This window comes from Bemisia tabaci, chromosome 2 (assembly GCF_918797505.1).
Source record: "Bemisia tabaci chromosome 2, PGI_BMITA_v3".
NCBI classification, from domain to species: domain Eukaryota; kingdom Metazoa; phylum Arthropoda; class Insecta; order Hemiptera; family Aleyrodidae; genus Bemisia; species Bemisia tabaci.
This window is the reverse complement of record NC_092794.1, coordinates 26,427,662-26,440,121: the sequence shown is the minus strand read 5'-3', so window position 1 is coordinate 26,440,121 and position 12,460 is coordinate 26,427,662. Positions and strand designations below refer to the sequence as shown.

General features: G+C 40.1%; 1 protein-coding gene across 1 annotated transcript in view; it reads right to left on the bottom strand.

Moving 5' to 3' along the window:
* LOC109032481 (uncharacterized) overlaps window positions 1-12,460 on the bottom strand; it is a 143,601-nt gene that overhangs the window by 126,038 nt on the left and 5,103 nt on the right. Inside the window, exon 2 of the mRNA XM_019044636.2 lies at window positions 245-323. Coding sequence (XP_018900181.2) covers window positions 245-323 — 79 coding nt within the window. The remainder of the gene's footprint in view (window positions 1-244; window positions 324-12,460) is intronic.

Sequence of the window (12,460 nt, the reverse complement as noted above, 5' to 3'; positions counted from 1 at the left end):
TGAAATCGGGATTAAATCCTAATTGACCTCAAATCCAGATAGAATCGGGAAATCCTGATGCTAGACACCCTGACAAGAATATCCTGTGAAGACTTCAAGATATCATGTTGATTCGGTCTTCTTTTAAAAAATAAAATACTACTTAACGGAGATTTCGAAACACTGCAACCGAGATACGCAGTTTTGCTGTTTCACCGTCGAGAATACAAATCTATACTAATAAAATGAATTGAAGGGTACTCACTTGCAGTAGGATTCGCCTCTTGGTGTTGAGACGCATGTCCCTCCTTTTTTGCAAGGATTTGGGGAGCATGACACGAAACCTGGGACACACAGAAAAAAGAGAACAATATCATTGATATTTGTACAAAATAAGAAAGTATAGCAACTTCAAAACATTTAAAAAATACAACAGCCGAGAGAACAGATATAATGCTAACAGAAAAAACCAAATATCCCTCACAGTTATAATCATTAATTTTTGGAAGAAGCGAGTTCCCGTGGCGAAAATTTTGCTCTCCCTTCCGGAGAGACGATGGATTTAAATATTTTTCAATTTAGAATTATCAACTCAATTCAGCTTTAACACCTTCATCAAAATTCATTTTTAGTACTCGACTTCTAAACATTTGAATTATTTTTTATTTAAATTAATTCAAAGGATTGGATGAAAAATATTTTTTTGATTCCCATGGACACAGCTTGGCACAGGATTGGGGGAGGGGTAAACCTGGGAGTTTTAGCTCCAAAAAACGACCCTAGGTAGTGGCACTGCCTGTTAAAAGAAGTAAAATAAAGATCTTAAAATGAACGAATTAAGAACCATCTGTATTCTTCCTTTACGTAAACTGTAGGTACGTAAGCAAAGACATGAAAAGAGATCAGCATCAAAATTTTATTAAGTTTATTTCCTTGTGCGTATTGATGCTGAACATAAAATAAACTGCAAAATAAACAAAATAAAAATCTAAAATATTTCGTCACATTTTGTTAATTTTACTAGGAACTTAAAATAAATAAGTAAAGTGCAACATGGCATCTGACGTAAAACAGAACAAAACAGATTTTCAGGCTCATATATGTTAACATTTTTTCAGAGCTTTTCCTTCAAAATTTACAACTTCTTTTTTTTTTCGAACAGATAATGCTAGAAGGGGACCTATTCACGCTTTTAAATGCTGGGTCCTTTGGGCTAACTTCGATGTTTCCACGAACCAAGAATTTACCTTACCGAGGTACCCATTTCATGGCACCTCTGAACTGCTTAAACCAAACACAAACGCACGGCCGCTGAAACTTTCACTTCTCTTATTACAAAGGCAGACGATCTTCACTTACTCAGCTACCGCGATTTAAAGTCACTCATTATATTTTCCGGACGTGCGCTGATTTCCAGTATCATCTGACCTAAATCTGCTGCCTTCATCTTCAGCGGTACGGCTCCCTTGATCTGCAGATGGATGATTACGGTAACTGGCGGGCGACTAAATGGAATACTTCTGTCTCCGCTAAATGAGAGGTTAGTCCGGCGGTCTGCCGAAAGTAATTCGTGACTTTTCGGATCAAATCCCGGCCTTATTAGGGTCACTTTCGGTAGGGGACAGCCATGCGTTTTTGACGTAAAATAATTTCAAACTGACTCGGTATTTAAGTTCCGTAATGCATTCGAAGCAAGAAGGATTCGACAGATTTTGGCACTTGAACGACAAGGCGCCAAAGTGCAGTTTTTGCTATTTCGAAAAATACGTGTTTGAAGTTTCGAAACTACATAGATCCTTACGGCGGAAATAAAGTTCAAACTGACACATTAATGCTTAAAAATTGAAATTCGGGAGCGAATTTATCGCAGAATATGCATTGAGACAAGTCTTACTTAAAATCATTTCTATCTCAACTTTTCCAAAACCTGCACTTAAGCGCCTTGTCCTCCATGCCCCTCAATTAAAGGTTAATAAACCATTTCCCTCAACTCTTAGATGATTTTTCCTGAAATTAGAGCAATTTTCTTGGTTATCCTTCCTTTTGAAATTCCCAGTCATTTCCCTGTTTCACCTGTTTTTCCTGACTTGGGAAACCTTGAATCAGGGTTGCCACGGAAATTAGAAAATGAAATTCACAGAAATTTCCCTGATTTCCCGGACACATTTGGTGAAATTACCTGTCAATGGAAGATGTACGGTGTTCAGACGGCATAATTGAAAATAGTTTTCAGCGAATTTGTTGTTCGAAACCTCAAACCCATTCTAGAAAGCAAATGAAGGTGATGTAACAAATTTTCCTGGACATTTCCCGGTTATCTCTGACTTTAATTCCTTACGTTTCACGGTTTTCCCTGACTGTGGCAACCCGATTGAAAGAAGTTGGAATAATCGATGTGTCTGAAGTTCATTCGTGGAGAGGGCCTTCCAGAACTAGCTCTGGTTTCAATATGGGAGAGACTCGGCAACGGTGCATATGAATATGGAACCTGAGCGATGAGCGTGAATATAAGGAAGAAAAAAATATACCACCGAAGGAACCAAAGGAAACAGGTAGTCGCGGAGGGAGCGGGGAGGGGTGAGGGGTCGGGCGAGGGAGGGTGAATGCGATAGGATTTGCTGAAACAGCTGCAACTGTGAGTTCGTGATAATGCGAGAGGGTGATTTTCTGTTGGCCCAAAACACACATGGATAAAGACGGGCCCCGACGATCTCTTTCTCTCATCTGTCATGCCGCCCGTCTCGCCGCGTCATAAAACCAGTCTCCGTGAACCCATCGAGATCGCCGAGTGATGCTTCCTCGTACACAAGCTCGAAAAGCACGGCTTCTTTGAGACTTTGTGAGCGCCAATTATTATTTTTAAATGATTATTGATTTAGCATTTGATGTACGGACTGTAATGGAGAAACAGAGACCAGTATTAAACCTCATTTTCAAGTGAAAAAACTACTGTTCTTGACTCATTCATAAAAGCACATGTCCGTCTGCCGATGGAAACTAATTTCAAATCCCAACCTTAGAGTAGGACTTCATTTAGCATTATTGAAACAATCTTCCTCATCAACTTCAGAAACAGTGAAATTAATATGGGCCGTGTTTAGCAGAAATGAACCAAGCCATATCAGCTTTTGCCGTGGGCGATTAAAGAGGTGTGTGAAAAAACGGCCAAAAATGCCTCAAGGCATTTTCGAATTTTGATCACTTGGGGTGATACAGTAGCTTTCGAGACACCCAAAACCGGTCGCCGTTTTGCTTAGAAGCGCCGGGTTGCGACGTTGCCATTTTTTAAAGTGGAAACCTTTAAAAATTCATATCTCCGCCGCATCTCAACCGATTTCAATGAACTTTTTTTTAAAATGTTCCTCTTAAATAGAGCTTTCTAGTGATGTATAGTTTCTTGGGGTTTACTTGGCTTTAAGTGGCACTTACGCGGTTTTAGCAGTTTTTGATAGACACAAAAATTTAGTTTTTATTTTGCCACGATCGTGGAATCGACGGAATCTAAACAAAAACCAGTCTAAATGAAAGTTCAGATTCTCACCTTTCTAACGAGCACAAGATCATCCCGGGGAAACGTTTAGTTCCCGAGATATGACCGCTCAAAGTTGGTCACATGCGCTTTTGCGCAATGTGAATGCGTGTTATCACTGAGTCATTCGCGAACTAGGGGTCCCTTACGTTCAATTTACGTTGAAATAATTACACAGAGCAGTAAGGTGTACAACACGAGCCGTATTTTCACCTTCGGCTGCCGATGTGCGACGTTGCCATTTTTTGAAGTGAAAACTCTTAAAGATGCATAATTCCGCTGCATTTCAACCGATTTCAATGAACTTTTTTTTAAAATGTTCCTCTTAAATAGAGCTATCTAATGGCATTTAGGTTTCTGGATTTTATTTACCTTAGGGAGGCACTTAGGTCGTTTATATGGTTCTTTGCAGAGATTTTTCATACAAAAAATAGTGTTGCTATTTTTTTTTTCTTTTTTTTCAGGAGGGGGTCTGTAGGTATTTCCCCCGATTTTTTTTAACATTCAAACTAGATCGGAAGATCACCATCGCTTAAAGTATAATGTAAAAATCTTGGTAAATTAGCAACACCACCTTCTCCTGTACAATGAGAGCGTCGCTTTCAATATTTGTACACGTAAGAATAGTGCTTAAAAGAATCCCTTTTTTTAAAAGTTCTTTCTTTTAAATTTTGCCATTTTAAACCCTCCCACAATCCGCCGAGAAAAAAAAATATAAATAGCAACACTATTTTTTGTATGAAAAATCTCTGCAAAGAACCATATAAACGACCTAAGTGCCTCCCTAAGGTAAATAAAATCCAGAAACCTAAATGCCATTAGATAGCTCTATTTAAGAGGAACATTTTAAAAAAAAGTTCATTGAAATCGGTTGAAATGCAGCGGAATTATGCATCTTTAAGAGTTTTCACTTCAAAAAATGGCAACGTCGCACATCGGCAGCCGAAGGTGAAAATACGGCTCGTGTTGTACACCTTACTGCTCTGTGTAATTATTTCAACGTAAATTGAACGTAAGGGACCCCTAGTTCGCGAATGACTCAGTGATAACACGCATTCACATTGCGCAAAAGCGCATGTGACCAACTTTGAGCGGTCATATCTCGGGAACTAAACGTTTCCCCGGGATGATCTTGTGCTCGTTAGAAAGGTGAGAATCTGAACTTTCATTTAGACTGGTTTTTGTTTAGATTCCGTCGATTCCACGATCGTGGCAAAATAAAAACTAAATTTTTGTGTCTATCAAAAACTGCTAAAACCGCGTAAGTGCCACTTAAAGCCAAGTAAACCCCAAGAAACTATACATCACTAGAAAGCTCTATTTAAGAGGAACATTTTAAAAAAAAGTTCATTGAAATCGGTTGAGATGCGGCGGAGATATGAATTTTTAAAGGTTTCCACTTTAAAAAATGGCAACGTCGCAACCCGGCGCTTCTAAGCAAAACGGCGACCGGTTTTGGGTGTCTCGAAAGCTACTGTATCACCCCAAGTGATCAAAATTCGAAAATGCCTTGAGGCATTTTTGGCCGTTTTTTCACACACCTCTTTTTTTACAAGTGAACGTTTGTGCAGATTCCTTTGAAAATGTTAAGGAGCTTTTCGAACTTTGTAAAAAATTTGCTGAAATTTGCACACAAATCCACGCGGTCGTTTTCATGTAAAAAAATTCATTGCCCAATTAAATGGCAATTACTGATGTGGCTTGGTTCTTGTCTGTTTAACGCGGTCCATATTATTTCTGCTGTTTCTAAAATTAATCAGAAATATTGTTTCTACGATGCAAAATGAAGTCCGACTCTAAGGTTGGGATTTGAAATAGTTTACCTCACTGGAAAAAAAACACATTGGATCTGGAGTCCAGACTCTTAAAAACATCGACAAGAAAAAATACTCTTGATTCAATCAGAAATAAGCTTGAATCAAGAACCAAGCCTCATAATTTGAGCGGATTTCCTTTTGATTTAAGCTTAAATCTGATTGAATCAAGAGTTCTTTTTCTTGTCAATGTTTTCAAGAGTCTGGACTCTAGATCCAATGTGTTTTTTTTTTTTTTTTTTTTTTTTTCTTTCTTCTTTTTTTCCAGTGCGGTTTTCTTCTGACAACTCGAAAAGACTAAAATGGAGTTGGGTGCTCTTTGGCTCTGGGGTACTGAGTTACTGAGTCAATACTCTCCCCATAAGGATACCATGAAGCCGGCAACGTTACATTATTAGTGTCTCGAGGAGCCGGGCCGAAGCGTCGAGCACCCACGGGCTCCGTCGAGATTTGAAGAATATCAAGCGTGTACAGCCGAAGGAGGGGGGGGGGGGGGGGGGCGAGGAGCGGAAGAAGTAGCATCTGTCGTCGCGGTGGTGGTTGCCATAGCGACCTCATCGCCTCGGTAGGCCAGGACCACTTGTTGAATCCACGCGACATGCACGCTGATCGAAAATCTGTTGAGGCTCGGGGCCGAGGGGGTTAAAGCACGGATCCGGAGCGGAGGGACCATGAGGGGCGTCTTCGAGGCCTCGTCACCTGCTGCCGAACCTACTTCCAAGGGTGGTAACTCGCCGCTCGCCGTTACCAGGCGCAAAGGGGTTGAATGCCACGCGATGCCGTTAAGATTCGAACGAGTCTTGCGTCGAGCCAGGGGTGTGCTATCCGAATCGACCAAGCCGAATACGAGTCTTTCTCTCCTTTTCCTACTTCGGTAACCCGCATAATAAGTTACTTCCTGAGCGCAACAAGTATTTCCCCCGGTACACCGACGATAAATGTGCTGTGATACATAATCAAGTATGCAGCAATTTTATTTGGCTCCTAAAAATTGTTGATGACCCTTAAAAATTGAGCTTAATGGGCTAGTTGAATCGACTCATGTGAAAACGTCCGTTGTCCAATACAGGGTTTCATAATTGAACAGTGAGCACGAAACACACCAACTCTGAATAATGAATATAGTCATGAACAAAACAAAACTGCACAGTAGAATGAAGAAATTAGTCGAAGAAAAGATTCTTTGAATCAAGACGAGCACTTTCGCTTTTAAGTCCAAGTTTGAACAGTGGCGCTAACTTCAATACCTTGTTATTGACCGTCTTGATGAAAGTTCGATTGTCGAGTACCGATTGTGTGTTTTCGATCTAACTGACAATTGCAGTGGTTTCCTTTGCCCCATGACACTGATGAGTAAGATCGATCTCTTTTGTAGCCGTTTAATTATACTTAGGGGATTCTTTATAAAATTGTTCTACATTCCTAACGTCTTAAAACCATCTTGTGTCTTTAAGCTACAAAGAAATCTTCCACTTAAATTCTGAAACACTGTGTTCGACATCGGACGTTTTCGCATACGCCGATTCGATTGTAAAGGCTCCTAAAACTTTAAAGCGAGTTCAGAATAGTAAATAAAACCTATTTTGATCAGTATAAAGGAGTTTTTAACGCAATACTCAGAATTCTGAGTTGTAACATTATGAGGTCACCATCGATTTACAAATGGACTGCGTTAAGCAGAAAGGAACCAAGCCACATCAGCTAGGTATTGCCAATTTGATGTTTTACAAAACAACGAATAAGCGGATTTTTGTGCCGATTTCGGTAAATTTTCTGCACAACTTCATTAGAATTTTCGAAAAAGGCCGCACAGACAATCTCTTGTAAAAAATGAAATCGCTCAGTTAAATTTTGCAAGAGCTGGTGCGGCTTGGTTCCTTTCTGCTAAACGCGGTCCAAATACAAATAGGTACTTGCTGTTGTGAGCGTGACCCACAGACTTGGCTCGTTGGCGCTAAACTCTGTCCACGGACAACTCTGCGAAAAATGAGACGGAGAAAGCATTGCAACTCGTGATGCTGTGTGCAATTGTGACGCACGGTTCAAAAGCGAAGTGGAGTCGAATATTTTGCGAGCATAATACTCGTTGCGTGCGTATAATCCACGGCAAAGCTCAGGGAAATCTTTAGAAGTTCAGGCCTTAATGGCGGCCCTCTTCTGACACGAGGAGTCTCGCGAGAAAAATGACCTGGCTGTGGGCTGTTGTACCTGTCAATTACTCCTTGCCCAATGCCATGCTCCGCGCCTGCGCCAGCGTTGTCAATTTATTTACACCACCGATCGCTTTCCTCTGGTCGATTTGCATGCGAGGACGAGGTCAGGTGGCAAGTAGTCCAACTCGAGGAATAATGTCCTCTTACAACAACCAAAGTTTAATGTTTCACCGAAACGAATTTTTCTTGAGATATTTTTTGGACTTAAAAGTCAGTTTTTTTAAGTTAAAGAAACACTGTTTGGCTCTCGTTAAGTTCAAGTTAAAAATTAGAACAAAACAACGTTTCTTTAGCTCAACAAGATTGACATTTAGTTAATTCCGCAGGGATTTAACACAAAAAACCAATATTTGTCGGCAATAAACGACGCTGTCAAAATAATATCTCAAGAAGATTTTTTCAGTGTCATAGACTTGCCGGAGAGAAAATTCTCAGATTTTTTCAGGTTTTCCCTCGCCACAATAATCAAAATTACCTTACTTTTTACATCGACACTTGGCATGTATAGAACTAAAAGTATACAATCTTTGCGTAATTTTACTCTTGATGAAAGACACGTGAAGATTTTTTCTCCAGGTATTACCTAATGATCCGATATTGACTAAAATTGCAATTATCACTAAAAATCATTTCTCTGTCTAGGTACTACCTATACTTAGAAGGTGAGCGGACATCATTTATATTTTTCCAGATTTTCAGTTTTTTCAAATTTTCAGTCTTTTCGCAATTAGGTTAAAACATTCCCCGACTTCCGGCATTTCTTGAATTTTCCTCAATTTCCTTTCTTCCGACTATCGCCAACCTAAACTAATGAACTAATTTAGTGGCTACGTCAGGATTCAAAAGTTAACAAACACTATGCGGGCCTGCTTGCCTGTGTTGTTTACTAAATAAGATGTGAGATCTGGTTCACCGAGATCAGGAAACCTGTTGCTAAAGCCAATTGTAAATCAATGAAACATGATAGCAAAAAGGAAGCGGAAAATGAAGATAATTAGTAATTCAAATAGTCCTTTCCGAAATTGCTTAACTGATGTAAGAATGAAAAATTCCCCTCTCTTTCCTCCACCGGATTATCAATCAATCTATCAATGCAACAGGGAAACAATGAATCGATTCTGATGCTTAGTAAAAGAGAATAGGTAAGGGTTTTCGAGAACTCGTTGGCTTTGAATCTCAACTAAGAACTTAAAGTAATGACATATTGTGAGGAAGTAAATTTTCAAAACAACTTGGGTATGAAAGTTTAAAAGGCCGTTTTCTCTGGAATTGCCTTTATAATTTTGTTGCATCTTAGAGAGTAGGTATTCTTCGATGAGGTAAAATAGTGCGTGTCATCCTCAGCTTATGAGAGCATTTTTAAAAGAATTTTCGCGGTAATGTGATTTGTAAGAACCCAAATCATTTTAAACTGTTCGAACATATTTGGAATGACAAGTTTTGCTTGCCACTCACTGCTGCTTGACGCGCGCATTTCATATCCCGGATGTATAATGAACAATCTTACGCCTAACTCTTTGTGAGCTCGTTGGAGTATCGGTCAGTGCGCTCGTCTCCTATTTGGGAGACCCGAGTTCAACTCCCGCCGGCGGCAATTTTTTAATACGCCTCAAGCATATTTTTCTCATTCCTACGAATTTTTTAAGTATTCCTGCTATCTACACTGTAAGAACTGCACTTCTAATATTAAATTAAACGGTTTATTTACGAAACAGCTCAATTGTCAAGAGACTGACATCGCACTCGTTCTCCTCCATATGAGTTGCATTTGGCTACTCTCGCTTGCGTTTACTACTCTCATCAGGTGACCAGTTCACAATTGGATCGCGTGTAGCAAAAAGAAACCAGCGCGATTACAGCGTTTTCAAAATTGTGCAACTTCTTCCTTACTTTTAAAAATAAGTCGATAAACAGGTATGTTACAAATTAAGGCCGCCATCTTTTTTCCGCCATCTTCTTGCCGACATCTTGAATTTTGATTTTGACTACAATTAATATCAAATTCAAAATGTACAGGTCAAAATACCAGGGTATACTGAGTTTCATGAAAATCCGGCGATAAACAAGTAGTTTCCAAATTATGGGCGCCATCTTTAATTTTTAAAAATTATGGCCACCACCTTCTTCCCGCCATCTTTGATTTCAATTCTGGTTAGAACCAACACCGAATTCAAATTCTCTAGGTCAAAATATAGGGTTTTACTAAGTTTCATGCAAATCAGTCGATAAACAGGTATCTAACAAATTACTGCCGCCATCTTCTTTTCCGCCATCTTGAATTTTGATTCAGACTGAAAGTAACGTCAAATTCGAATTTCCTAGGTCGATATACTGGGATACACCAAATTTCATGAAAATCTGCCGACAAATAGGTGTTTTGCAGTTTTTTTCTTAGAATCTTTAACTGCGATAGTCTAAACGGTGAACGAATCAGATAAGCCCCCCCCCCCCCCCCCCGGGTCCACCATCCCTCTAAGTGCTTCTCCCTTTACTATGTACCATGGCTATCAAATTAATAACAACATTTATTTCAAAAATAGTCGAATATTCGGGAAAAAGGTTCACACTGATCGAAATTCCAGCCAAAATTTACAAAAAGTAAAAAATGTCAAATTTGACACCATTCCATAAAGGCCCTATAAAGGTCTTTAACCTTCAGTTAAATTTTGATGTAATATGTGTTTTCAAAAGAAAATTTCATGCTCTTTCCAATGGTACCAACAGTTTTGAGAGAAAAAATTCTTTCATTGCTGTATCTTAAAAGTTACAAACCAAACTTGAAATTTCAAGAAAATTCTAGTCTTTTTTTTCGGTGTCTGACCTCGTAGCTCGGCACCAACAAGTCAAAATTAAAAAAACTAATATATATTCGTGAGCAGAATTTTATACTCTAAAAAAACGACAGGAATGATTTTTTTCACTGGATGCACTAGAATCACGCAAAATCGGGAAAACGGTGACGAAGTCAACAATCAATTTATCCGTTATTTCAGACGGCCGCCATTTTGTCATACGCAATTTTGACTGTGTTCCCGAGGGGGGCTAATGGTAAACTTTTTTTTGGGGGCTCTAGACATGTTTTGGAGCGCTTTAAAACACAAGAGAAGTTTGTGCTAATTTGTCCGAGGTTAGACCCTTTTTTTGGCTAGATTGACTGGAATACATTTGTTTCCGATTCACGCTCTTTGCGCCAGGGTGATGAAATGCGTCCAAATGTTTCTTACAATCGAAATTTCTCGTGTTTAATGAATCCTCAATCGATTCATGACCGGTCAATGGCTAAATTGTGATAAATTAACACAATTAACTCACGAAGAATAGGTATACGAGGTTATGTAGTTTGTTTTGATATGAACCAAGAGTTCGATATTATATCCAATGACGTAGTCACTAAATGAGTCTATAGTGCGACGCGGGAGACCTCCTGACCGGAGATTCCAGGATTTTGAAGTTTTAGCGCTGAGGCAATTTCAGTTCATCTGCATATGCGTTGGCGCACGAGTCTCGAAAGGTATCTGTGCGGGAAGGCAGTAATTACTCGACGGTCGAGAAAAGAGCAAGATAGGTGATTGAACACTCCGCTCGGAAATCCGAAGAAGATTCAGACCCGGGGGCAAAAGAAACATTCCGTCACGCGACATACATTGACAGACTGCCAAGAGACGACGCTTATACATTTCTTGAAGCTGGAGTAAGGAACGGATTCACCGGTTGTTTTATGTACAAGGAAAAATCATGCGGTCCGACGATTCAAAAATCCAGAAAGGTATTGCGGTAACTTAACTTGAATGCTTACTTCGGCAAAATACCCGTGTAACCAATCGTCTTATGCTGGTTGAGAAAAGTACCGGAAAAAATGTCAAATCCGTCCAAAGTCGAGATGCTCTGTCCATAAGTTCAGTATATCCACTTGTCATTTCTGCGGGCTGATTATTGAGATTGATAGACAAAGCGATAGACAAAAAAAGACATACGGAACATGGAGCGATCCTGTGGATTGAAAGGGGTGGTTGTAATTGACTAACTGTGGGAACTCTTGAGGGTTGCCGTTAGTTAGTCTATTACTTAACTCATTTGTCTTTTGGAACCACCCACTTCCACCGACAAGATCGCTTTATATTCAGTTTGTCTTCCTTGTCTGTCTGAGCTTTCTCTGTAAATTTCAATAATCAGCCCGCTATGCCGCTCTCTAGTTGGTTCATCGACTGCAGGTTTTCAAAGGGGCTCTTAAAAACCTGGTGAAGGAGAAACCGATTCTGAGGATTTTATAGTATCGAGAGAGAAATGAATCATTCGCATGGAAAAAGAGTACTTAATTCAGAGCAAACATATCCATTAAAATTTGCTCCGAATGAAATTCAAAAATCCTGGGAGCCGTTTAAGAATAACGTGCGAAACTTCTACAAGAGGAGGGAGGTCTGAGCTTGCCTCACCGGGTCTTAAAAAAGGGGGTAGAGAATTACGACCAGACTTGCGTAGTTACTTTTTAGGGCCCCTCTGGTATGAACTCTATGTATACTCTATGCCTGCGTACTGTACGGAATACAACTCCTTCAGGCCGGGTTCACCGTGCGACAAGGCGGGCGTTGGTTAAACGAACTGGTTGCAGGCGCAGCAACGAGCGAGGCAAGGTTCGCGCTGACGTTCCGCCGTGCTCTGCGAGAACATCGTAAGTAAAATGGCAAATCTATGTACATACGCGGTTGTGTCTAAGGAGGGCAGCGTTGCGCTGGGAAGAAGCCCTCGCGCTGCGCCGCGCCGCAGTCACTGAAAAAGTGCCTTAATTAACTGGAGCTCTCAGTCTATCTGTAAAGCGCATTTACTAACATTCACTGCTGTCACAAGATATTTTTGCACAGGCAGAGCCCCTTTCCACAGTTGATGCATCTCTAACGCCAAAGCTCAATTATGACAAGTGGTTCAAC